This window comes from Rhinolophus sinicus, chromosome 3 (assembly GCF_057876585.1).
Source record: "Rhinolophus sinicus isolate RSI-liver-muscle chromosome 3, RSI-T2T, whole genome shotgun sequence".
Lineage (NCBI taxonomy): Eukaryota > Metazoa > Chordata > Mammalia > Chiroptera > Rhinolophidae > Rhinolophus > Rhinolophus sinicus.
Genome location: NC_142503.1, coordinates 46,980,377 through 47,007,947, shown reverse-complemented (window position 1 = coordinate 47,007,947; position 27,571 = coordinate 46,980,377). Strand labels below are relative to the sequence as shown.

At 38.5% G+C, this 27,571-nt stretch overlaps 1 protein-coding gene across 5 annotated transcripts in view; it reads right to left on the bottom strand.

Moving 5' to 3' along the window:
- Positions 1–27,571, bottom strand: part of ARHGEF28 (Rho guanine nucleotide exchange factor 28) — a 289,722-nt gene that overhangs the window by 36,090 nt on the left and 226,061 nt on the right. For all 5 annotated transcript variants that reach the window (XM_088796567.1, XM_088796568.1, XM_088796569.1 and 2 more), the window contains 11 exons: positions 27,051–27,173; positions 25,713–25,830; positions 22,169–22,423; positions 20,549–20,625; positions 14,878–15,056; positions 13,751–13,842; positions 12,403–12,585; positions 8,846–8,977; positions 5,579–5,679; positions 2,676–2,714; positions 2,534–2,581 (listed from right to left, as the gene is read on the bottom strand). In XM_088796567.1, coding sequence (XP_088652693.1) covers positions 2,534–2,581; positions 2,676–2,714; positions 5,579–5,679; positions 8,846–8,977; positions 12,403–12,585; positions 13,751–13,842; positions 14,878–15,056; positions 20,549–20,625; positions 22,169–22,423; positions 25,713–25,830; positions 27,051–27,173 — 1,347 coding nt within the window. The remainder of the gene's footprint in view (positions 1–2,533; positions 2,582–2,675; positions 2,715–5,578; positions 5,680–8,845; positions 8,978–12,402; positions 12,586–13,750; positions 13,843–14,877; positions 15,057–20,548; positions 20,626–22,168; positions 22,424–25,712; positions 25,831–27,050; positions 27,174–27,571) is intronic.

The window sequence follows — 27,571 nt, the reverse complement described above, 5'->3', positions numbered from 1 at the left end:
GATTCAACTTCAAAAGAGATGACTGTACCATGAACAGAAACCTCTCAGAGCCCACATCCTTAGATCACCTCAAAAGCTTTAGTTAAGAGAATCTACTACAGAATTTGATATTTCCCATGTTGCTTCAACCTAATGAGTTGCAAAAATTAGGTCATTTGGGTCACCTGGCTTTTCTGAACCTTGAATCCACATAGGGCTGCATTCAGGTTGAAAAGAAGAGATATAACCTTGTGAGTGTTTTCATCAGGCAATACATGCTGGGATACTCAATGTTTTCATCTCCCAAAAGTTAATGAACTATGCTCAAATTATATCACTTAGTTAATACTTAAAAGAAAAAATATTTACTTTATATAAATTCAGTCTCTAAGATTATCTACCCCAGACCAGTATTATCTAATGTAAGATACAAAAGAAATTCCCACTAAATCTTGAATAAGACAAGGATGCTTATACCAGCACTATTATTTAATACATTTTCAGAATTTCTAGCCAAAGCAGTAAGCCAAGAAAATAAAATCGATATAATTATTGAAGAATAGACATACCAGTATTTTCAAATATTTACTTTCTACCTGGAATCTCCAAAGAATCAACAGAAAAGCTATTAAAAAATAATATTTAGAGGCAGCCAGTTGGCTCAGTTGGTTAGAGAGCAGTGCTCAAAACACTGAGGTCACTGGTTCGATTCCCACATGGGCCAGGGAGCTGCGCCCTCCACAACTAGACTGAAAAAACAACGACTTGACTTGGAGCTCATGGGTCCTGCAAAAACACACTGTTCCCTAATATTCCCCTCAAAACTAAAATAATATTCAATTAATTGCCAGTTACAAAATAAACATATAAAAATCAATACCTTTATTATAAGCAACCACCATAGGAGAAATTAATTTTAAAAATTCCATTCAGTAGAACATAAAATAAGAGATGACTAAAAACATTTTCTCAGAGAAGAGGACTACTTATTCCAAAAGTGCCAATTCTCCCAACTTAATTCGTAAATATAAGTGAGATTTTAATTTAACAGTCTTGGTAGAAAGGTAAGAAACTTGTCGATAATTAAAAAACTCTTATGAAAGAACATACAGATAAGCATAGAAACACAGTAAGAGGAAACTAGTACTGTCATATATCCAGATGTAATCCAAAACTTTAATAATCAAGATAGTGAGTGGGACTAGAGCAAGAATAGGCAGATGATCGATAGAACACAAGAGAAAGAAGTCTTGATGCAGTCAAAGTATAAATAAGAAAACGTCAAAGGTAGCAGGACTTTACATTTTTTTCTGGTGAAAACTTAAAGTCAGACTTAATTTTATTTTATTTTAATATTCAGTAGGTATGAGATACGAAGTATAACTGGCTAATAAACCAGTAGGAAAGAAAGTTGAATCTCAAAAGTAATTCAAAAAACACAAATTAAGATAATCAGATATCTTGACCAATTTTTAAATTGAGAAGTAGAATGGGGTGTTGATTATTTTAGCAATGTCTACTAAAAACCTAAAAAAAAATACTGATAATTGATTCTAAGGAAACTCTCAGATATGTTCAAAGAGATTAGTATACAAGGATGTCACTAGAGTTTTATTAATACAAACGTATAAATTATGAGGAATTGGATAAATTCCACAGATTGGAATATTATATAACCATTAAAAATTGTGCTATAGGATAATCACTGATGACATGGAAAGATACATGTTGCAAGACTATATATAAAATGATTCTAAAAAAACAAGAGAAATATATACCAACATGCCAATTATAATTCTCTCTATAGAATCACAAGTCATTTTATTTTATTTATGTGCACCGTAAAATTTTTCTACAATACAACCATTACTTTGATATAATTTAAAATATTTCTTAATCTACAAATTAAGCAAGTAGATGTATTCAGTCTTTCTTATGCACGGCCTAAGGGACCATACAAACCTATAATCCCAAATCAAGCATGATGTTTATGATTGTCTTTCCTTGACAGACAGCAAGCCATTTGACAGCAGGCTTTGTGGTCATTTTGCCTTTGTGGGTTCAGCCCTCTGTGTAGTATCCAGCACAGAGAGCACACTCAGTGAATGCTGGGTGGACGAACGAACAAAAGAATGAAGGAGCATATGAATTATTTAACTGCTCCGAAGGCCTAAGGCTAACATGTGGAAGGGAAGAAAGTTTAGGCGTGAATTTAAGTTTTCACCAGAAAATGTGAAGTCATGCTACACTCACCTAAGAGTTTCATTGTAAACTTCAAGCCAGATCATATTCGTCAATATTTTTTTAAAGATATGAACTGTTTTATGGTTTCAGAGAAGAATGGTATAAAATGTAGTAGTGGTGTTGCCTTGTGATTACAAAACCAGGTGAAGTGCAAAGTATCTAGCTGAGTTACAATTGAGGGCTGGCATTCTTTTAAGATCATTCACGACCTCACAGATGTTCTAATTTTTAAAGTCTGGGAATCATCAAATAAAGTGAAATGCATTAAGAGAAACATTCACAAGGTCAAAAATTAGAGGAGCGCAGTTACCTGAAGGCTATATAAGAGACGGGTTAAGTTCTGTATCGCTTGTATAATCTGAAAGATAAGATCCTAAGTGTTAAATTATTGAAAAACCATTCATTATCTACAAATAGAGGACGGTGGTATATTTCAGGTATGCATAGCTCACCTCTGACTGTGAAGAACCTGGAAAACTTCTATATTCCACCTAAAATACATAAATAAAAACATAAGCAAATGAATAATTACTCTACTTTGGGAAAGCTGCACTGTAGTGTTCCCAAATGTATGCCCTTGGGTAAATCACTTCACTCTCTCTAAACTTTTCTATAGTGACTCTGTCTCTTCTCAGAAATCAAAGCCTATATATAGAATTAAACAACAACTTGATGAAAGCCTTCTCTGCAAACTCGGTATTTGAGATGCATGGCAGCTTTTCACCCAACCATCCCTTAAAACAACAAGGGATGATGGTAAGTAAGTGCTGCACACTCTCAGTAAGTGACAATATTTACTTTGCACAAGCCACGCTGCAAATCGAGCTCTCTGTGCCAAGGTTGAAGTTGTCTCCCAGGCAAGGCTGGCCCTTGCATCGTGGAGGCCAGATTTGGAAACCAGAGAACATCATGCTTCCTCTCACAATGTTTGAGATTCACAAAGCCAAAGTAGCCAGTGGTGGGAAGAAGAAACCAGACCCAGAAGTGGCCCAAAGAGGAGCACTTAGCTGACCTGCTCCAGATCCTACCTCTGAGTTCACTGGACCCTCTGTGACTGACTTAGTAGAAGCCATATCAGCAGAGGACATGAATGAGGCAAGAAGGGACCATCGGCTTCTGAGGGATGGGGTCTCATTCCTCCTCTCTCCACCTACACATTAACGGCACATGTGGATAGCGAAGATTTCTAGTTTCCAGAGTTGAATTGAACATTTGTCTATTCATTTATTATCTGTCTTCTCTCACTAGGATGTAAGCCAATGAATAGCAGGATTTCTTCTGTGTGTTTAAGTCTATATCTGCCAACCTCAGAACAATGCCTGGCATGAAATGGAAACTCACTCCATTCTATAAATAAATACCAGGCACCCACGATGTACTCCACACCTTATGCTATGGGACATTACCAGATTTCCTATCCTCCAAGAGGCTACTGTCTCCCATTGCTCTTGTCTGAGCAGCTTTACGTTGAAACCACAAGGAACAGTCAGTTGTTAGTGCTCATGTAACTTTGGATGTGTCAAATTCAATTAGTTTTAGTTGATGATGCCTCGATGAGATAGCCAGATCTCTTCCCCCATACTGTTCATTAAAGAAAGATTTTATTACTAACCAATACCTCTAATAGGAGAAGGGCAAAGGATGGAAAAGGAAATGAAGTTTGGAGTCATTAAATCTGTGCCCAACCCTCTGGAAGATAATGGGAGCTAAGCATCCCCATTCTGTAGTGAGTTTTAGAATTCTCTCTGCATTTCTGGTTCTGTCGTTGCTCCACACTCCATGGTTTTTGTAATAAGAAGATAGCATGATATGTAAATTTTATAGTCTATAAAAATTAGAAACATAACAATGAGTTGTGTTGTGCTACATGTGGTTACTTATTTCCAAGAACCACCAGGTTTGAGACTAGACAGGAATTTTTAATGTCATCTGTTTAATGGAGTCGTTCCGCCACCTTGTGGTAAATGTGCATAGCTGCAGTTAGTGATTTACATGGGATATTTTGCCATTTGGGTGAAAATTTTAATTTTTTAAAATTCTTTCAGAAATACTTTAAAAGACACACACACCTTACTTTATTAAGGAATATAATTACAAAATATCAATTATACACTTTTTTAAAGTTTGATTTCAAGTGATCCTGCCCTATGTCTGTTCATTTAGTTTCTCAAAATGCTTTATTAATGGCAAACTCTTCCAGGCAGGTTAATCCAAAGAGGAATCTGGACACTTAGTCTCACTTACCTGTAACTGAATCATGGGAGGGAAAGATTTGAGGAGTGGGAGCTACCACAGCTTTCCATTCAAGAGAAAACGATTACTAACCAATTCCCTTCTCCTCCCTTCCTCTAACAATATTATATAAAAGCAGTTGGAAGCTACAGACTTAAGCGAAGTCTGCACTAAAAAGGATGGAAAGCGGGAACATTTTAGAAAGAAATAAGTTAGAAAGCTTATAGTCAGAATAAGTGGAGTAAAATATGCATTCCTATTTTTATTTTGGCCTATGAAGTTTAAAACACTAAACCACAGCCATCTTTTTCTATGGATTTTTTTTTTTAAAAAAAACCTTTGGACTTTGTTTCTCAGTCATTTCTATATTTATACAAAAATATGTAGTCTGTAAAATGTTACATATATAAAGATCTGACGTATGTCATTTTTCCACATTAACACAGGCTTGTGTTTGGCAATGTACCTAATTTGATTTTAGATAAAGCTAAATTCGTGAGCCCAGATGATCCTGGGGGGGCCCACTAGCTACTTGCCAGAATCATATTCTTATTCCCTCTCTGTTTCTGACATCTCAGTTTCATTTGAAGTTAATAGGAAGTTTCATGCATTTAATTTTTAAAAGTGTTATAACCTACATGTATAGTATGTCAAAAAAGAGGCCCCAAGCAAAAAAGAAAAAGGGAAAGAAGCAAGCAATATTCCAAAGTCAAAATTATTTGTGCCACTTTAGTGCCACCTGGTTGCATAAAGGCCCCGATCCCCAGGACCACCCCTCGGCCAAGAGTTGCTAAACGTAGTGGGTGAAAAGCTAGAGGCTTCAGTGCAGAAAGTGAGAAGTGAGACCAGAAGAGAGCGCAGACACACAAATAAACATTCGAGTTTTAAATCTTTTTAATATCTTTTCAATTGTTTCTTTGTTTACACCTACATGATGATATAGGAAGAGCAAGAACATTTTAAGAAGAAATAAGTTAGGAAGTTTAAATATGAATATTGAAATTGAGAACAATTCAGGAAAAACACTTTTCTACCCCTCGTGACCATGGACAGACCAGGGCCTGAGGTGATTTTATTACACAATGTAACCGGTGCCATTTACTAACAAATCAGTTCACAATACCTTCTCCCCTGCATCAGAGGCCGCCAAGTCGGCTCCCACACCCTGGGTCCCGGGATCCACATCCCAACAGCCTCTTCCTCCTGTCCCTTCTGTGACTAGTGCTGGAAGCACGCCATTGAGACAGAAACAAAAAGGACATCATCAAACATCAGCCAGAGAACTGGGTTCTTTTGTTCACAGCTGACACATATTTCCAAATAACAAACATCACAAAATCCCATGTATTGAATACTCTTAGATGAGGTGCTACAATAACGGAGTCCCTGCCCTCAGGGAGCTTACATACTAATAGATACCAAACTGACAAATAACACCAATTACCACCCCGCTTTTCATTTTTCTTCTTTTTTTTGCAGAGAGGTATTCATGTGATGGTGGTGGTACTGAGAGGGTAGATTCTACAGCTCACTTTCACTTACCAGGAAAAATCGCCTGGGAGGGTGAAATTGAAAACAGGCATTATAGGACAAAAGCAAGGGCTGGCAGGCCCAGATCCAAGGAGACAGGTCTACGAAAGGCTCCCTGGTGACCAGTACAAGAGCAGCAGACCATAAACACGGCTGAGAAGGAAGGAGTCGTCCAACAACAGGAGTGGGACGTCTTTCTGAGCGGGGTGAGCCTGGCTAAAACTTTATGACTTTGCAGTCATACAAACTGAGAACCTCCCCCTATCGCTAACTAACTGATTCTTAAAAACAATTTCCTAGTGTGTGTTTTTTCTTCACAATTCTTGCTTATGCTCTAAATTCACAAATACTATAAACACTGTATATCTAACCTATGAAAACACAGAAATATTTCTAGTCCAGTAATATTTTTAAATACCGCATACAGTTTTCACTCCATCCATTAAATCTCTGTTGGCGGGATTTTATTTCTTTACCCATGTAAGTTAAAATTTACACTATGCTCACCTTATAGTATTTAAAACTAGACCTTCCAAAGCCCTTTCACACATAGAATTTCATTGGAATCATGTCTAATCAGGATCCTGATGAAATAGATATTCACTTTGTGACAGTTTATAATTTTTTCCCGGTGCCATCTTGAAACTTTATTTCTGATAAAGGAAATACTTCTTTTTGTCTCAATGAGAGTCCCCTAGGACTCTAAAGGACTATTCTATTACAAAGAAGTCTTTGTTTAAGCAGAAACTGCTTCAAGTTATATCAGCTAAAAATTAACTTCAGTTTGCCCAAGCCAGTCAATGCTTGTTCACATATAGTGAAGGGACATTCTATAGAGACTTCTCTGTCACTAAGAAATTGGTTCCACTGTGGGGAACTATTCTTAACTCTTAGATGCCAAAAGCATTACCAAAACAACAAGCCATTCTCTCTCTCTTTCCCCTGCTAGAAAAGAGAACCATCAAATGGGCAAAGAAGCTGATGGTGAGTCAGATGAAAGCAGAAGAATGGAATATAGATCAAGTCCCTCTGTTCCTGCATTCAATTTCAGAGTGGATGAGAGGGTTTTCAGAATTTTAGAGGGAGATTATACTCATCTACCTGATTAGGTGGTATAGAGACGATTAAAAATAGAGGGCCTTGCGTGGTCTATAACCTCAGACTGACCCGGGCCTGATTTAGGAGAACCCAGTCCTGAAAGTGAAACCCAGAATGGACCCATTCAGGGATAGACCCTCATTTAGGAATAGTATTTTGCCCTCGTCGACTTCATAAAGAGAATCAAGCTCTTATAGCACCATATTCCAGTCCAGCCCACAACTGAATAAGTCTTTGGGGTGCAGGACCCCGCCCACATGCCCCTGCCCCTCCTCTCCATGAATCCTGATATCAGGCCACTGTAAGGAGTCTCTCGGGGGATCTGGCAGATGTCACGGGTCTGAGAACTCTTCCAAGTCATGGGAGGTGTGGCCACCGACAGGGAGAATCCTCACTGCCTGGTCTGCGGGGAGGGAAGGTGTGGCTGTGTGCTCTGAGCAGCTGCAGCAGTGGAATGGAGGCCCTCCCAGCTGTCCGCAGGGTAAGGCTGAGAGCAGCAGGTCCCTACATGTATTTTTAGATAGAACTTCCTCAATGGCATAATGAGGTTCGTCTTTAAAAAGGAAACCACCCAGGGCAGTACAACTCCCCTGATGAATCTGGGCTGTGTGGAAATGAAAAACATATGTGCACATTCTGAAAATAGAAACCCAGGATTAGATAAAGCACAACTTGAGAGGGGAAAATAATTATTGGTTCTAGTAAAAACAAAATAAAGTATATAATTTAAAAAAACTGTACTGCCTCCATATATCTTAATTAACCAAGGGATGCTTTTAAAGAAATTCTAAGACAAATTTAATCCTCCAATGTCTAGCTACTAAAGACATTTTCTGTTGTGCATATAAGATCTGGTGGGAGTAATGTTTTTATCGCCTGAACATAATGAAAAATACATTCTTTTAAAAAAATTTCTTTTCTATGCTCTTAGAAACCTTTAAGGAATTAAATAGTTAGCTTAAAAATACATATAATAACATAATTAGGTTCAGAGAAATTACCTAAATTAATTCTCTACATTCTATTTTTCTGTATTTAAAAAATAATGAAATACTGTTTTAATGAATGAATTCTGACCTGAACTAAAATGTATGGTGACACTGGTCAATAATCTTTTGGCACTTCTGCCTTTAACCACACCACCAAACCTTGTGTGTGCATGTGTGTTTGCATGCATATGTGTGTATGTGTGTGTCTGTGATTGTGTGTGCATGTGTGTTTGCATGCATATGCATGTGAATGTGTGTGTGTGTGTGTATCTGTGATTCTACTTTTCTAAGTTACATTGTCTTCATCGATGCATAAATTAAGTTAAATGACTTGTTCTGTAATGAACTGCAGGGACCCTTTTCCAAAAAGACCCAAAAGAGTTTAAAAGTTCTTTCAAAACTGCATGTTATCTCAACAATGAGGCAGGGTAGGTTTGGGGGAAGGTCCAAAGCTCGCCTTGGTAACACAGTAGTAAAACTCCCCAACTGTCTTTTAAGTCCCTGTCCTTGGAACAGCAGTGTCATTATTACACGTAAAAGAGGCTTAGCGTGTTTATTCTCAGGTTTTGTTTCTTTTTTTTGCAAATTTATTAAGGCGACATTGGCTAGTAAAATTATATAGGTTTCAAGTGTTCAGATATTCTCTAATTTTAAAAAAATCACATGAAGTCACCTCCACATAGGAACAGGGTCATTGCCTTCATTTTATGTAACCACTGTATGTTGCAGGGATTCTGTTCAGGCTCATTGCAAAGGCCTCCATTTTCACTTACACGCAGTAGGTGATCCTGGCACGTCATGAGAACTGAGCGTATCTGTCAGGGCAGCTTCTCCACATCCTCCCTCGGATGATGGACATGCCTCACCCAGCTGGGAGGACTTCACGGCAGTTTGTAGGCTCTCAGCTAAGAAGCAGGAAAACCAAAGTAAATTAAAAATGACTATGTATATATTTTTTAAATCAAGACCAGGAGTTGGCAAACTGTATTTGGTCTGCGTCTATTTTTATATGGCCCAGGAGCTAAAATTGGTTTTTACATTTTTAAAGAGTTGTTAAAATACACACACATGTGTGCTCACACGTATACACACACACACACACACACACACACACACACACACACACACACACACAGAAGAATGTGTCCAGAAAATGTATGTGGCCTGCAAAGTCTAAAATATTTACTATCTGGCCTTTTACAAAAAAAGCTTGCCAACCTGCAATCGACACCAATACTTTAAGCATCATTTTATAATAGAGAATTCAAACAAACTTGTTGTGTAAAAATATCTCAAGTGCAACTTTCAGTAAATTAGCATGCTAAAAATTCAATTAATTTAAATATATCAGGCACTAGGATTTTAAGACTTTCTACTCTGACATATAAGCTGTTCTTAAAAGAGTATTTCCCCTAAACATGCCTTAAAAAATAGAAATTACCACTCCTCATCCTAGACTTGCTGGATCAGATTCTCCAGGGGAGAAAACGGGATTTGCACATTAAACAAGCACGAAAGGCTACTCTTAGGATCTAGTAAGATTGAGAAACATCACATCAAGAAAGTGCAGTTTTTTTATTTACAATAAAAGGTTTTCAACTAGCATGTGGAATAGTATCATTCTGAGGACCCCACAAATATTCCTAAAACACTCTGATGATTTGATCCAGCAAATTGAGCACTTATTCTGTTCTAGGTGCTAACGGCCATCTGATAACTATGTAGTTAAGGAGAGTTTACAGACTGAAGGAGGAAAGAGACACAAACAACTATCTATACAGTACAGGGTAGCACGGGTTTGGTGCTGACTTCTCTCATCCAGGTAGTAGAGTGTTCCAAAATGCTCCTGTGGCTCAAAGGAGCAGGAAGGGTATATTAGTTCTTAAAGGAGAGGAACACTGAGCAGAGCCCTGAAGAATGAATGGAATTCAAGAGGCAGAGACAGAAGAGAAGAAAGGAGGGAAGAAAAGCAGTGTGGCAGAGTAAAGACCGAGGGAGACGATTCAAGGAGCATGAGTAAACTGTCCTTTTTTCCAAAGATAACTCCCACACCTTGATATGAATTCCTGCTAAATCTCTCAGTCTGCGGGGGACTGGTGTGGATTATCCAGTCCGTGGCACAGGCAGAACCTCAATGGCCCTGGGTTCCTTTGAGCAGCTGGGTCCACTTGCTCCTCCATCCCTCCGTGGGCCAACGGTATTAAAGCAAATCGACTTAGAACAGGGCATTCATGACAGTTTCAGTCAAGGAAGAAGTGAAAGCCACTGGGTAAAACCGAGAGTAGGCTACTCTTCCAATAAAGACATCATCAAAGATAACGAGAGGGTCATCAGTGCTTTTCAACCCATTGGAAAGTCCTTTTGGCTCTATTTCTAAAATTTCTCTTGCATCATCTGTCCACTTCTTTCTACTTCCACTGTCAATAGTCTGGTCTAGACCAAGGCCCCAACGTCTCTCATCTCAGCTGTAACTGCTTCCTAAGAGTCTCCAGGAAAACTAGGCTCCTTCTGCTCTGCTCTCCATTCAACAGCCAGTGTTCTTTTCAAGACAAAACTAAGATCATGTCACAGCCATGATTAAAAGCTTCCAATAATGTTCCAACGATTTTGGAGGGTTTTTTTGTTTGTTTGTCTTGTTTTTTGTTTTCAAACCATGGCCTACAAAGATGTGGGCCCTGCCCACCTCACAGCAGTCTCCGCTGACTCCTGCCAGCCTGGCCTTCCTTCTTTCCTTGAACATGTCAAGTTTATTCCAGATGCAGGGACTTTGCACTCCCTTTCTCTCTGCCCAGGAATGGTCCTTCCCCAGATCGCCAGAGAGATGGCTTGTTCTGTCTTTCAATTCTCACTTCAAAAAATAATCTCAGAGAGGTCTTCCCTGACCTATCTAAAGCAACGCCTCACCTCATTCGAACCTCATTATCTTAGATTCCTGTGACTTTCTGAAATGTTCTTACTTCCTTGTATATTATCTGTCTTACTCCACTGGAAGCTTTTATGAAAGCATCCCTGTTTCCTTAGCACCCACCACAGTACACACAGTAGCTGCTCAATAAATATTTGATGAATGAATTAATAAATCCATCAGCAGATACCACTTCAGACAATCTCTATGCCTTCTGAAGACCTGTTTCCTCAACTATGAAATTAAGATGATAGATTCCATGACTTCTTAATTCTCTTCCAGCTAATGTTCTGAGATGCTAAGCCAGAGCTTGGCAACGTTTTCTGCAAAGAATCAGATAGTAAATATCTTAGGTTTTTTGGGTCATACCGTCTCCACTGCAACTATTCATCTTTGCCACTGTAGCAAGAAAGCAGCCGTAGATGATATGTAAACAAGCAAGTGTGGCTGCGTTCCAATAAAACTGTTTACCTCCTAATCCCTTTGTGCCTACTGTCAGTCCAGACTTTTAGCCCCATTTCCCCTCTTACATCTTTTTCCCTTAAAGTTCATGCCATCAGATTATATGACTCACTACCCCTTGTTGTCATTCATCGACAGTCTCCTACAATTTACAATTTAAGTCCCTGGTGCAATTCACCCCTGCCTGCCTATGCTATTCCTGTCAAAATTCTCAGTAACTCCAATTCTATGAACAGAACTTCCAGTACCCTGGCCTCTCACCTCCTTGCCCTTCGCTCCTCTGTGTTCTTGTCCTCCATCCTACCTCAGCCACCAACTCCCGCAGTTCCACCCTAGACTGTCTTATTCTACACACAGCAGCCAGAGGGTTCCTTTTCAAACACAAATCAAATGGCTCCTCTACTCAAAACTCTATAATGCTTCCCATCTCACTTAGGGTGACATCCAAAGTCCTTTCCTCTATCCAGGTAACCTGTTTCCTAGTTAACTCTGACTCATCACCTGCCACTCCTCTCCCCTCACTTCACTCTACTTGCACTGTCCTCCTTGTTGTTCTTCAAACAAATCTGGCATTCACCTGCCTCAGGGCCTTTGCACCTGCTGTTCCCTATGTCTGGGACATTCTTCTTCCAGATGTCTATTTGGCTTCTCAATTCCTTTGTGTCTGATCATATATCACTGTATCAAGGGGTCTTCACTGGCCACCCTACCTAAAATAGAACCTCTTCAACTCCATCACTTTCTATCCCCCATATCCTACTTATTTTTCTTCATAGCACTTGACATAAGCTGATGTGTTTATTTTATATTTTGCTGTTTCTGGAATACAAATTATAGGAGAGTCAGGACCTTGTCTTATTCTGCTGTATTCTCAGCACTAAGACCACAGCGTGTGGCTCATAGTAGGTACTCAATAAACATTTTCTCAATTTGTCAAACCAAATCCTTTCGGAAGCAACTGACCTTCTTTCAGTGCTGCTGCCAGTAATGAGGCTGCCTGGGGAGGCTCTCCTGGGTCAGGTTTAATGAGGAGGTGGGGCTCTAGATGGACATCCTCAAAGCCACTCAGTTCTCCAAGTTCAGCATAGATATGCAACTTCTCTTCCAAATACGTACAGATTTGTTGGTCTTGATTATTGAGTATTTCTGTGAAATAGTATTTACCATAAAAGGTTATCACAGGAATATAACAACTAAAATGAACATCCAAGTTACAAGACAAAGATGGTGCCGATTGGCAAGCAGTATGCTCTAACACGTAAAATACAAGTTGTTGGATGGGGTAGATCCAAGTTCAAATCCTAACTATTCCATTTAGTGACTGCAGCTTCCAGCAAACGAATCAATTCTCTGAGCTCCCATTGTCTTTTCTACAAATAAGGTACTCAATACACGTCCACTTTCTTTCCCATTCCCCTAATTCCAGAAAAACAGCAAAACTCTTCTATGTTCAGGCTGTTTTCTATTACAACTAAACATTATGCTCAGGAATGAAATTGAGGCGGTTCATCCATGATGAGGGTACCCACGAGGGAAAACAATGCCAAGGCCTGAAACTGCTCGGGCTTCAGCCAGCCTTGGTCAAAATCAAACACACTGGTTTATGTTTTTATTTCTAAACATCCAATTTCTTTGACCATCTTTGCATGCATTGTTTTCCTCTGATTTCAACATGTCACAGGATTCTTAGAGCTTAAAGGGACCTTAGCCAGCATGTAATCCAGGAGTACTCGGTCCTCTCTGCCTCAGAATCACCTTGGGAGTGTTTAAAACACTGATGTCTATTCCCTACCTCCCACATATTCTGAGTGAATTGGTTGAGTGTGGGGCCCAGGCATCAGAATTTTTAGAGGCCTTCCCCAAGTGGTCCTAATGTCCAGCCAAAAGTAGAATCACCGAGCTAACCCAATTTCCTTACTTCACAGTCTTGGAAACTGAGGACAGGAGCTATTGTGTTCCTTGTTTGCAGTTGTGCAATTATGACCTGACAGTGCTGGAACCTCACATTAAACCCCCGGACAGCAGTTCCAATGTCAATCTGTGCCACACTGTCCATGGTTACTGTTTCATATATGTCATGTGCAGAATTTTAAAAATATACTTGTAATTGCCAAGGAGGAAGAAGGGAGCGAGCCATCTCATTTGAGCACTTCTAGTTCCAGTACTTCTTATTTTTTGAGAGTGGTTAGGGTGGGCCTTAGGTGCACAGAATTAGATTAACCATTCAGTCATAACGTCCTATTCCTGACACCTGGCTTTCTCAACATCCACAGACAACACAACCAGGGAATCAGAGGCGCCTGCTCTGTACCTTGACACTGCTGAATTTTGGCCACTCTTGCCTCAGCTTTCCGCCTCTCTTCATCAGATTCACTTGTCCTTCCCCCTTCTTCTTCTGGGCAACTTTAAAAGACAACAGTCAAGAGAAACAACTGAAACCAAATCCAAGTATTTTTAGGTTCATTAGAAAGGCATGAGAACTTGGCAATAGAACTACTCAAAGAAAAATTCAGCATAAAGAGAATTCACCATGCCCCCTAGCCAAGCAATTTGGTTTTCTTGAGTATAGAAAGGACCTTGCATAATATAACACAGCTCTCAAAGTCAGCAGTATAGGCTGACTCAACTATTCCAACAAACACACATACACAAACATACTCTCATGTATACACATACTCACACACATACACAATAACATTAGATACAACTAAAATAATATTTTTTGCTTTCCACTACATTTGGGCAGCTCTATTCTTAATGTGATAGAGTACAGGAGTTGTAGGGGGTGTGAGTAGGGTGCCAGGTTGGAGGGGGGCAGTAAAAATGAAGGAATTTTACAACATCATTCAAGATCTAACGAATCAAATTACCATTAAGAATGATCACCCCCACTCTCCCACTCCTATTTGTAAAAAGTTTCCCTGCACAATAATGAGGAGTAAATGGACTTAGAGCATTTAAATCCACTAATCTAAAAACGTTTATTGAATGATTCCTCAGAATTCAGCACAGAGAGAAACATAAGATGTAGTCCCTGCCCTCAAGGAGCTTCCAATCTAGTAAACAAACATATATACATAAAAAAAGATAATAGCTATAAGGCAATGTATGACAAGCACCAAATAAATGCATTAGAGAGCAGGTATTAAAGAATTTCATGTAAAAAAGAAACCACTGGAACTGGAGAGGTCTTCACGAAGAAGGTGAGCCATGAACTGCACCAAGGATGGGCAGTTCACGCAGGCAGAGAGGAGATGGGACATTACATGCAGGGAGGAACGGAGAACAAAGCTGTGGATGAGGGGCTATCACAGGCAGATGCAGGGGAGCAGACCAGTCTGGCTGAGGCAAAGTTTTCATGCAAAGGAGACACAGTTAGAATATTTTCCCCAATTGAACAAGTCCATTTCCTAGATTATGGCCAGAAGGAAACCTTACCTCTCGACTGCCTGTTGGATCCGTCTCATCCAGTTATTTCGTTCCTCCTTGGAATTGGTATGAATTTCATACATTTCAGGACCAGCAGAAGAAGCACTGATCAGAAACATGCCTCTCTCCTCATTAGCAACTTCTCTAGCAATGAGCTTCTGAAGGGAAATAACGGATGGCTTCTGATCCTACAGAAGATAGAACATGCAGATGAAACAGCAAGCTATCTAACATACAGGTCTCATAAAACACATTAGCTAAGGAAAGCAACAATATTAGGCAGCTCTTAATATCACTTCAACCATTCCCTAAGAGCTGCGGAAGTTGGTAAGTTCTCCAATAGAAAGGGTATGGTGGAGAGAGGATGGAAAAAAATGAAATAGGAGAATGTTTGCCCTTAAGAATTGGTGGTGGAAAAGGACAACTTTTAAAAAGAGAAAACAATCAGAGCATTAATTTAAAAACCCAAAATGCCATAATCAGGGAGGAGGGATTTTTCTAGAAAGGCATGGGATAGGAAATAGTATATCAAATATTACAAAGAGATTGAGAGGGATGGAAAACCTAAAGAGTTCATTGGATTTGGCGGTTAACAGCAACACTGTTTCAAAAAGATGATGGGTACAGAGCCCCCAGGCACCAAGAAGTGGACTATAAACATGAAAGGCAAGAATGAGGAGGCAAGACTTTAGGTTCCCCAGGCATAACCAATGTCTTCTACTATTGCAGGGATACAGCTATGTAACTTTGATAGTTCTACCTGCACATTTCTCTTCTTCCCATCAACCAGGTGAGCCCTTGGTGGGCAGGGATGGGTTTAACTCATCTTCATATGCCTACCACAGTGCTTTGCATAAAGCGGGTAATACATGTCTGTAGGACTAGATTTAGCTGAATTCCATCAGAGGCGAATAGTGAAAATCTAAAATTTGGCACCCAAGCCATGATTAAATCACCTCTTCTTCCAACATTTACTATGACTTGTCAATGTCCTATTCTAAGTCCTGGGGACTCAAAGATGAATAAGACACTGATAATAGCCATGTAGGTAGACAACTATAGTTGAAAGAATAGTCAAAAGAATGCCTGAAGGATGAACAGTTTCGGGGCTAAATACGAAGAATCTTCCTTGGTTTGTGGCTTCTATCATTGTTTATAGCATCGGTTGCAGGCCATGTTTTTGCTTCTTCCTTATGGACTGAGCGACGCCTTTACCCATAGCATGCCACTCCATCCCTCACTGCTGACTCCTTAATGCTGGCTTTGCTTTCCCAGCATCCCACAGCTTTACCACATCTGAATTGTGGGCAAGGGTTTACCCAGAGTACCTCTTCATCCCATTCTTCTTAAAGCAGGAAGAAAAAATAAACAAACTACAAAACATGATGGAACAGACCATTGGTTTACCCAGTCCCGTGCCCGGCCTCTGAAAATGATAGTGAAAGCAGCCCTGTGACGGTGCTTTTGGAACACTTTTTGCCCTCTCTGGTTAGGAAGGGCCCCTGAGTACTGTTAATATTCCTTATTCGATTATAGATCTATGATCTAAGGCCTTATGTCCTTTCCGTCTTTCAACACACAGTTTTAGATTCCTTAGTTTACAATGTAAACAGCCTCTGTATAAAAAGAGGCAGAGGAGGTTGGAATTGCTTAAGACATAAGCAGGAGTGAAATTATTTGAACCAGTTGATTCATGTTGCCAGAGGAGGGGAAGTCGTGGGGTCAGATATTTTTTAAACGAAAAATACGTGAGTAGAAAGCAGCATTAATTAAATTGCCATCAGACCAGGAGGCATCAGGGACATATCTATCATTATTCATACTAATCACACAAGACACCAGAGATGATCGAGAATTCAAATGAAATCTCTAGAAATGGAGGAAATATGTCTACTTTGGAGATAGACGTCAAAAAATGATGGTGCAAAGGCCTAATCCAGACTGCAGAGATGTTTTGTTTGTGTCACAGCATTTAGAAAACACTTTTTTTTTTTTTGAATAGTTGTCAACATTTAAAAACTGGGGGATTCCACTTTTTTTTAAAAAAAACCTAGATTTCCTTGAAACCTATGTAATTCTACTAACCACTGTCACCCCAATAAATTTAATTTTTTTAAAAAATCTAGATTTCTGAGTACTTGGGAAAAGTAGATTAGCAATCCTGGGCTGGTATTCTCATTTACTTTTTTTAATTATTTTATTTGTTTTTGTTTATTTATTAAATGTATTGGGATGACACTGGTTAGTAAAATTACATAGGTTTCAAGTGTACATTTCTATTATACATCATCTATACATTGCATTGTGTGTTCACCAGCCAGAGTCAGTTCTCTTTCCATCACTATGTATTTGATCCCCTTTACCCTCTTATACCTCCCCTTTCTCTTTACCCTCTGGTAACCACTTAGTAGTTGTCTGTGTCTATGAGTTTTGGTTTCTTTGCCTTGTTCTTTTGTTGCTTTCAGGTTTATATCCCACATATGAGTGAAGTCATATGGTTCTTCATTTTTCTGTCTGGCTTATTTCACTTAGCATGATAATCTCAAGATTCATCCATGTTGTCACAAATGGCAGTATTTCATCTTTTCTTGTCCTGAGTAACATTCCATTGTGTATATGTACCACATCTTTATCCAATCATCTATCAAGGGACATTTTAGTTGTTTCCATGTCTTAGCCACTGTGAATAATGCTGCAATGAACATCGGAGCACATATATCTTTATAGACAAATGTTTTCAGATTTTTTTTTTTTTTTTTTGGTAGATACACAGAAGAGGCATTACTGGGTCATATGGTAATTCTATTGTGAATTTTTTGAGGAACCTCCATACTGTTTTCCAGAGTGGCTGCTCCAATTTACATTCCCACCAGCAGTGTGTGAGGGTTCCCTTTCCTCCACAGCCTCTCCAACACTTGTTATTATTTGTCTTGCTGATGATAGCCATTCTAACAGGTGCGAGGTGATATCCATATCCTCACTTTAAAACATGCTATAGCTGAGTATTCCTGCCCTCTTTGAGATGGGGCATGCAATTGCCAGTTCACTATATTTCCTGCCGCCCTCTATCAGATTCTTGATGCCAAGCCCGCTCCAGGCCACTCACTTACATTCCTGCCCAATCCCTGTGGACATTGAGTAGAAGACCTCTGCCATAGGGGAAGAGGAAAAGGAGCTGCTGTCTTTAGCCCCATTGTTACAACATATGCATTTATGATTCCACAAAGTGACTGATTCTGTCAGTGGGTCATTACACTCATGATTCCATTGTGACAACAAGACCTCAATGTCACGCCCTATTTTAACTTTCACTTGCACATCTCCATGTTCACTTTGTCTTTTAATCATCCTTCATTTTGAATTACCTTCTTTGATATTCAAGACATCCATCCTCCTAGTCTCAGTATTCCAGGACTTAGTAAACACATCTAGTTTTTCCTATTCATTTCGTAGATTTGGAGCCTACTGCCATTTCCAGCTGATTCCTCTTTAAAAATTAACAAAATTATCTTGTAGGGGAGCTACTTCATCATCCTCTTGCTATTTTCAGATGCTTATCTTCTAGCCATTTCCAAATTCATCATATCTTCTGTACCATGTAGCAAGCATTTATTTAAGAAGTTTTTCTAATAGCACGAGAGAGAATCTCACCTGTGGGTATTAACATGAAGATAACTTTCTAAAATACTAAGGTGAGAACTAGGAAATCCAGATATTTGTATACCCTTAGCTAATGCATCACTTCCCTCAGGATGTTAACCATAAGATATTTATAGCACATGGGCTGTGACAACTAAATACATGTGATGAAACTGAAAAGCATATGATTGAAAAGCAGGGTGCACTTGATTCTTTAAGGATCATGCTCTCTTTTGCTTCCGGCTTCGCTGGCCTTTACAAAGGCAGCTACATGTCAGGCTAACATCTTTAGGAAACAGTATCAGCACCATCTTACTATTGTCCATTGCCAAACACTTTCTACCAAGAGGAGCTAAGTCGTGGCTGCCTTCAACCTTGCATTTGGTGGACTGTATTCCTAAAGTCCCATTTAATGGTAAACATGGTCTATGGGTGGCACAGATAACTCTCCAAGAAGTCAGATAAGAGGAACAGAACCATACTTCAAGCCATACTGTAAATTAATCATCACAGCTTGATCTGAATTCATATGCTCTGTTGTCCTAGAAAACAAAATAGTTGTCTTTATGCTGTGTCTAATTCTTGATCCATCAGCTGGTCATTTGGCCTATAATACCACCCAGGAAGCGGGAGTTGCTTCTCCTTCAGGTCTTTGGTTTTGAAGAAACCTTTGTTTCTATAAAGGTGTGGTGTAAGTTTACTTTCTCTTCCAGCATGGCTCTCACCAACCCACAGGTCAAATAAAATGGTCCCATTTTCCCACTTATTTACTCTGTGTTCTTTCAGAGCATTCCCAAATAACAACAGAGAGGGGTTACAGAACAAATCAATAGGTTGTTATGAAATCTGCAATATATACAGTTCAAATGAATCAGGGACATGGGGACTTACTTAAGGTCTCTTGTTATTCTCTGCTGTAGCTTTGTGAAAGAATCTCTGACCTTTATACGACTTGGCATCATTATGCTGATAAGACACAATGTGCTGAACAGGGTGAAGAAGACTATTGGGCCAACCTGACAAGCACAGACGGGCAGGTGCGGCACTGCTCCAGCCCCTTCCTCCCTAGAACCCATCACTGGGTAGGCATGCTCCTTTTTTTCTTTGAGCAGCATTAACAGAAACTTCATTGAGCTTTGAATTTGTAAAAACCAGTTGGAACTGATGATATCTGCTAATGGTACCTGAATATCCTATCAGTCAGTGGATGATAAACACCCACATTATACTGTTCACATGGGTAGTACATCTTAGCTTCATTCTTCTGACAGGGCCTGATGCTCGATAATGATGACAAGGAGTAAATGGATGACTCCTTGTCATCAACTATCAATTGATCTTCCTTCTCTAAGTGAGTCATTTTGGACCACGAGATGTTGTGTAAGAAATGTTACACAATACTGGTTTTACTACTAATCTAAGTCTAACTCTGTGCTGGCAATGAGATTAACATAACACACTATAAAGATAAGTGTTATATGAATGGCCTTAGTCATTAGCAACTATTATAGCAGAAATAAGAAAGAATCTTCTTTAAACTTTAGATACCAGGATGGTGTTTTCGTATTAGATAGAGGGACCATCATGACAGTTATGAGTGGGGTTAGCAACAGGTACAGCAGGCGCCATCCAATGGGAACAGGCAGCAGGGTGCCCGAAGTACCCAGCATTAACATTTGAGTTGCTGGGAAGTCAAGGGGGATGGTGTCTGAAGGAAAGATCCTAAGATAGCCGATGGTAGAGGCTCACTTAGGGTGGGGCGGGGGCGGTGCTTAAGGCAGTGCCTGTTGACTAACTAGTACCAACACACGTTCATATTTTCACAGTTGGTTAAGCTACTGAACCAGCTGATTACCTGTCCCGGCTTTGATAACTGAACACTTATCATGCTAGTTAAACCTAATTAGATGCTTGTTACTAAACACTGTAATCACTAATTATAATAGGACTATAATAGGGACATATTCTTGCCAATGACTATTTAATGTCAGTAGGAATTTCAGGTATTTTTAAAATATGCATCACATGGCCATATACTTACAACAGCTGCGAAGATGTATTTCTGATCTTTTTCTTGTAAAAAGAGCAGCACATCAGTTAGAAGTAGAGCTAGGATATCTTCAAAGAAAAAATATTACTAGTATTAATGAAGCAAACCACAGATCAAATGCCATTATTAAATATTCTAATTTCATGTTTGAAATTGAAATAAATTTATTAAAAATAAAAAGACTAAGATTTAATCAAATTATGAAACTTTTATAAAAACACCTGTTTTTGATAGCCACAGATTTATAGATAAGCTGTGTTTAATTGTGCGTGTTGATGTGTGTAACTATAGGTATTGATAAACCTTCAGCAAAATTTAATGCTATAGCTTTCAAAATAGAAGAAAAATACCCAACAAAAAAGAGGATTCTAAGAAAATGAAGCAAACCTTACCTGTAGGGGAAAAAAAGTGCTTAATTAAAAATGTTAGAGGGCAGCTTCTGCCTTGAATTATACATACAAATTTATTATTTGTTCCATCTAGATCTGAGGGAAGTTTGAGATCCTATACTCCCCTTACAAATTTTTCACAAGAACCCATCTTCACTGTACACTAAACATTCTGACACAAAGTTACCAAACTATTGATTCTGCAAAATGGATAAACAGTAAACGACCTGGAACATAAGCTCTACAAATTGCGGTTAAAATTTCAGTTTGATGAATATTCTAATTGTTTTTAACATTTAATTGCAACGTTGCAAGTTGCTGTCAACCAATCCCATTTCAGTCATTAGCTACAACCATCACCAAAACTTGACAATCATCCAATGGAATTAATAACCTCTTATTGCTTACCTCAGGAAGTTATTCAGATGTATTAAAAACAAGGAGAGCATACCAGTGGTTCTTAACTCTGGCTGTGCAGCAGACTCACCTGGGAACTTTTAAGCATCCCTATATTTGAGTTTTATCCCCAGAACAATAAACTCAGAATTTCTGGGAGAAGACTTGAACATTAGTAAATTTTTTAAGCTCCAGGGGCGATTTCAGTGTGTGACCAGGGTTGAAAAAGCCTGGATCAGGCAAGGTGCTAGCTACAGAATCAGCCCTTAAGAATATGAATAAGCTGCTTTAGACTAACCAGATTAACAGAGTCAAGTTAATGCCCATTTGCAAATAGTAGCACTAAGGAAGCATTTACACAAAGGCACACACGTCAAGTTATGCAGTATTATTATTCAGTAACAAAGATGACATTCAGATTTCATTTCTCCCCTCAGTGGTCTGCCAGTGGCAGGCTGGCTTCTGGCTTGGCACACACGAGATTCTAGGCGTGTAGGTGTACTGCCTCTCTTTCAACACACTACATTTGCCAAATTAATATGTCAGTGCCAGCAATTAGCAGAGTTCTTAGTTCCTTTGATTCAAACATCACAAACATGTGAATTCATAAAACATATATAAAGGCTTTTGCTTGGGGGTGCAAACTCCCACCAAATGTTTGTAGCGTTGGCCACGTTTGCCTGTGGAAGTTCACAACTCCATCCTATAGGAATGTTTCTACTGATGTAGGGTTTGTGTGTGTGCCTGCATCTCTGAGCCACTTTTTTTTTTTGAAAATCTGTCCTCTGTTAAATGAATAACATGTATGAAGGAAGAGCCATAATACCTTTGAAACGGCCAGTAGCAGTTTTCCAAAAAACAAGGCCATCATATAATAGAGTCCTTTCTTTGCTTATCAGTGCCTGCTTCCTAAATACATGGCCATTTTTGAGCTTTGTATAGGTTTTGTTTTCGATCTTACTTAGGATCTCAAGCCATTTTTGTTTTTTTTCATATTCGCTGACTTTTAAATCCACCGCTGCAATCACATCCTTAATTAAGCAAAGGGCTTTGCATAAGTCTTTATGTTCTTCGGTCCTTTCTGCATGGGAAAAACAAAGGAAGAAAGAAAGAGCACTATTACAATAAGCTAGGGTACTAAGAAAGACATTTTTCCCCTATAGTTTTAAATATAAATTAAATGTATAATCCAAATAGCAAAAATCTCATGACAAAAGTGTTGGGTTAAATTCAAATACCATATTATCACTCTATGCTGCTCCTCCCAAAAAGAACTGTGGAAATATTTAATTATAAAGGATTTACTTATCAGAGGTACTTCCACTGAAACATTGCAAAAATAGAATTTCTGATTTCTAGGGAGTGGTTTGACATAGAGCAGCAGGGATTGTGCTATAGATCCTGCCTTAGGCCTTCCTGCCACCTTCCCAGACACAGGTGATCAAGTAATCCCACACCAGGTTTCTCAGAACTTAACCAAGCTGCAGGCCCAAGTTGGACTCCTTTCATAAAACGCAGCTGCAGGGTACCTAAGGGGGCCCCAGACGCATATGCCTTCCTGGATCCCTTTCTCTATAAAAATGATGCTAAAATTATATTTTACAATAGCATTAGCATGAAGATGACTAAATTAATATTAAACATTTTTTTTAAAAATTGGACCCAGGCACTCTGCCTAGTCAGCCATGCTCATGCCAACAGAGCAGATAATCGTCAATTCGTTATTACTTTTTAAAACCCTGGCCACCTGCTAAACTCCAGATGAAATTGAATGTAGCTATTTTCTACAGTTGAGGAAAAAAATCAAAACCTTGTTGATGTTTATTGAGGCAAATGGAACTGAAAGGGAAAGTTTCAGGAGCTTAGAAGGAGAGGAGAAAAAAAAAATTGGCAGAGAAAATAAAAGGTTCTCTAGAGCCAAGAAATAAATACACAGAAATAGCAGTCAGTGGAATGTGAGTAAGTCCTCAAAAGCTGTAAACATTTCCAGATTCTAAATGTCTTAGATATATGAGGCTTTTATCAGAAAACCTCAAGGAACAGATCCAAACACACATTTTTAATAAGGAAGATTCTTTCTCACTGTTCATGAAAGAATACACCTCACTACTTTACTATACCTACTGGCCACTAAATGCCCCCTCCTCCCAAAAAAAACATGTTCTTATTTCTAGAGTATATTTCATAAATAGGAAAGTTGAGTAGAGAATGAGTTACAAAGTGACTTGGGGTAAGGCCAAGAAAAGGTTCAAAGTGTTTTGACCTTCAGGGACACATTACTGTCTTACAAGCTCAAAGTACAGCCGTATCAGCCTCATCTGGGAGTCTTGTTAGAAAAGCATACCTTGGTTGGTTCCATGTCAGACCTACTGAATGAGAATCTGCATGTAAACAAGATCCTCAGGTGAAGGGTAATTTTAATTCCTAATAAAGTTTGAGAAGCACTGCTGTAATGGAGAGTCACATGAACCCATGTTCCTACTAGCCAGAGAGAGAGAGAACTGACCACAGATGAGGTCTGATCAAAGGAGGTGGTGTCCTCAACCACTATGGCAGCTGTGCCTGAGGAGCCGTAAGTCATACCTATCATTTCTAACACACAGTAATGAACCATTATTATTCATTCTACCAGGAATTTGTCATGGCCTAGTTCTTGGAGTAGTATTAGCTGACCTAAAACAATCTGAAAAATTTTAGTCTTTGAGATGTTTATATTAAACTTAAGAGAATATGAACATGATACACACTGGAAGTCTTCATTTTGTTTTCATTCTTTTGCCGGGAACAAAAATTCATGAGGGTTTTCTCTGTATATTGAGCTTATATTTTCTTCTTTTTAAAATTATAGGCAACAATAAAAATGGGACATAAGGAATGGAAGCCACCATTCCTGCCTGAACTTCGTTCTAAATATTACTGAAAAACGGAAAGAATATGAGGTATGATCAAAAAATACTGTGAATGTTTAAATTAAAAGAAAATTATTACAGTAAAAGACACATTGCCATTCATCCGCCTCAAAATACTACCCCTTGCTTTGAACACACTTACCCATTGTTCTTGTCACTTTCTGAAGCAGTTCTGGAAGTCCTCTTTTGTGAGGGTCTTTAGATGCACTGTCATGGCTGCCTCGATGTCCTAAATCATTGTGACTTTGAGGAAGAGTCAGAAGTTGCATGGTGCCAGATCCAGTGAATAAGGTGGATGAGGACACACCAATGTTTTTATTTGACAGAAATTACTGTATACCAGAAGCAATGTGTTACACGGAGTGTTGTCATGATGGAGGATGATTTATGGCACACTTTAAAATACTCCTTCTCTCAACAGTAGCTCTTACCCGACTGACAGCACAAACAAGTTAAAACTTGTCACACATTTGTTACTAAGGTTTCAATGTGCAGCTTCCTGTATTGAAGATCCCTGCCTCTCCACTGGATGGCACTCAGCAGCAGCATTCACCATATTTTTTTATCAAAACGGAAAGGCTGTGTGTCACACACTACTTCTGGTATGATAATTTGTGACAAATAAAAACATTACGGTGTGTTCTCATCCACCTTATTCACTGGATCTGGCACTGTGTAACTTCTGGCTCTTCCCCAAAGTCAAAATGACCATGAAAGATAACATTTTGAATCAATTCAGGACATTGAGAGAGCCACAACAGCGCAAATAAGACCCTCACAAAAGAGGACTTCCAGAACTGCTTCAAAAAGTGGCATGAATGACGGGATAAGTGTGTTTGAAACGACGGGGAGCATTTTGAGGAGAATAATGGCAATGTGTATTTCACTGTAATAATTTTTTTTATTTAAACATTCACCAAGTTGTTTGATCATACATTGTATGTCATGCATCTCTACTCACCTAGACCCTTTCCCCCAAAAAAGACATTAGAAGTTGACCTTTTTAGAGCACACATCTAAGATCTCATTGATCTTATATGGTATCTTAAGATATCATTTTGGTTATCCCCGAGTCAACTGATCATAATAAAGATAACAAAAACAGCTGACATTTGGTGCTAGGATCAATCACATGTGTTTCATCAGACTACTGGGAAAGCAGTAGGAAGACTTGGACGAAGAGGTGGTAAGGTCTGGATATAGGGAAAACTGTAGAAGAGAAAGGCAGGGTCAAAGTATGAAGAAGCCTTGGTTTGGGCTGCTTGGAGGAAGTCAGGCTATTGGCCAAGCCACATTATAAAAGATAAATTTTCAAAATGGATTCTAAGGCTTTAACAACTTTCCCATAAAGAAAATCTTTATGAAGCAGAGGCCACAAGCATTTACAGCTCTTTACAACACCTCAGGTATGTTTCAAACTAATGAAAGAGGCAAATGTTTGTTCCAGAAGTCATCACTCACCCTTCGTATACTGCAGTATCCTTTCCACCAAGACAGGGTATTTTGTGATGCGCTGAGTGACCAGCAGAATGCATTCTGGAATTCCTCGGCGTCGAGCCAAAAGATTACTATTGCGGAGCTTAAAAAATATAGATCCATGTTTATATACACAAACTCTATCTCTGTATTTTCTTTTTAGGTGTGAATTTAATACAAAAAAATCTACAACAGCATAATTCTATTCAGACACAACACAATATGCATAATTAATTAAAACGATGTATTGTCATTAAATTTTATACTTTGTCATTAATTTCAATAACCCAACTCTCCATGATTTCAAGAAGCTTTGAGTTGCTCTGATGTATTTCCAAAAGTGAGCGAATTCCAATACTTATAAGTGGTAAGATTCATGAACAGTAAAAGTTTTGAAAAATCCTCAGAAATCAAAGTTAGATTTTGAGGATGAGTTTGCAGTTTACTATGTTTTTCCAACCGGTCTTTCCCTACATTTGTTACTATTTATCATATCACTTCAAGTTCCCTCAAATCCGGGCAAATTTTTTCTAAAAGTCTCAGAGTCTTCTTTAAGTTTTCAAGTTTTCAAGATATACATATGTGGGAAGTTAAAAAAATAAAGGAGAATCTGGAAGCATTTTTTAAATGGTAGATAAAAATTTAGACTCCATTAAACTATAAAGGAAAAATGTCTTTAACAAATAAATTAGATGCCCACTCCCCAAAGGGAAGGGGAACATTCAAATTACAAGAGATTTAAAAGATGTAACCCCCATGTATAGTTGTGAACCTTGGAGAGACCCTGATTTAAGCAATCCAATTTTAGGAGATAATCAGGGAAATTTGAACACTGGGCAGCTATTAGAAAATATTAAAAATTACTGTTAATTTATCTAAGTGTGATGGTCATTGTAATTTTTTAAATATAGCTTATTGTTTAGAGATATATACTACATAAATGATATTTGTCATGGATTTGCTTCAAATTAATCCCGTGCGGGTGAAGTAAATTCTGTCTTTAAAATTTTTACTATGGTTCTTCTGATTTAAAACTTGTCAGGGCATAAAACAACTTTAAAGGACATTACAGAGGTGCTCAGAAGCTTGGAAGGCATGAATTCACAAATATAAGATATGAAAAACAAATGATTTGGAAGAAATATTTCACTAATGCAGAAAAAGAGACTTTCCATCTTTGCCACAAACCTATCAGTCCTTCCTTCTCCTTTCCCTGAAAAACTGCACTAGATGTGAGACTAGCTTAGAGCATATAAGAAACAAGCATCAGCTACTTCCCCATGATGGCTTACCGCTTTGTAATAGAGTTTTTACAATACTTACCTTAATAAAATTCTGAAACTTTTTATTCTGCTGGAGTTCTTTAAAGAGGCTAACAGCTTCTTTGTGATGGCTACAGAATTCTCCATATATTTTCTTCATTTTATTTGCATTTTCTTCTGAAAACTGAGAATAACATTTCAATGATGGCTTATAAATTTAGTCTGTCTGAACACTAAAAAGAACATGCAATTTCCATATATTTCAATACATTCTTTACAAATAAAAGAATAAACATCAGGGTTTTCAAAGCTGAATGGTGATGAGCATATGTTAAAGTAATTGTCTACTTATTAATCTACAAACATAATAACATTGGCATATTCTGTTTGTCTATTAATAGGCCTACTTCTTAGTAATATTAGAAATGTTTTATAAAAGCAGTTCATGTTACTTTTCTGGTCTTCTCATCGCATATGAGCAAACAAACTATTTACACAACAACAACAAAAAAATAAACATCATGGAACTTCTAAACACAATCATTTCTCTTCCCCAAACACTTTTAAAATTAAAATAAAAGG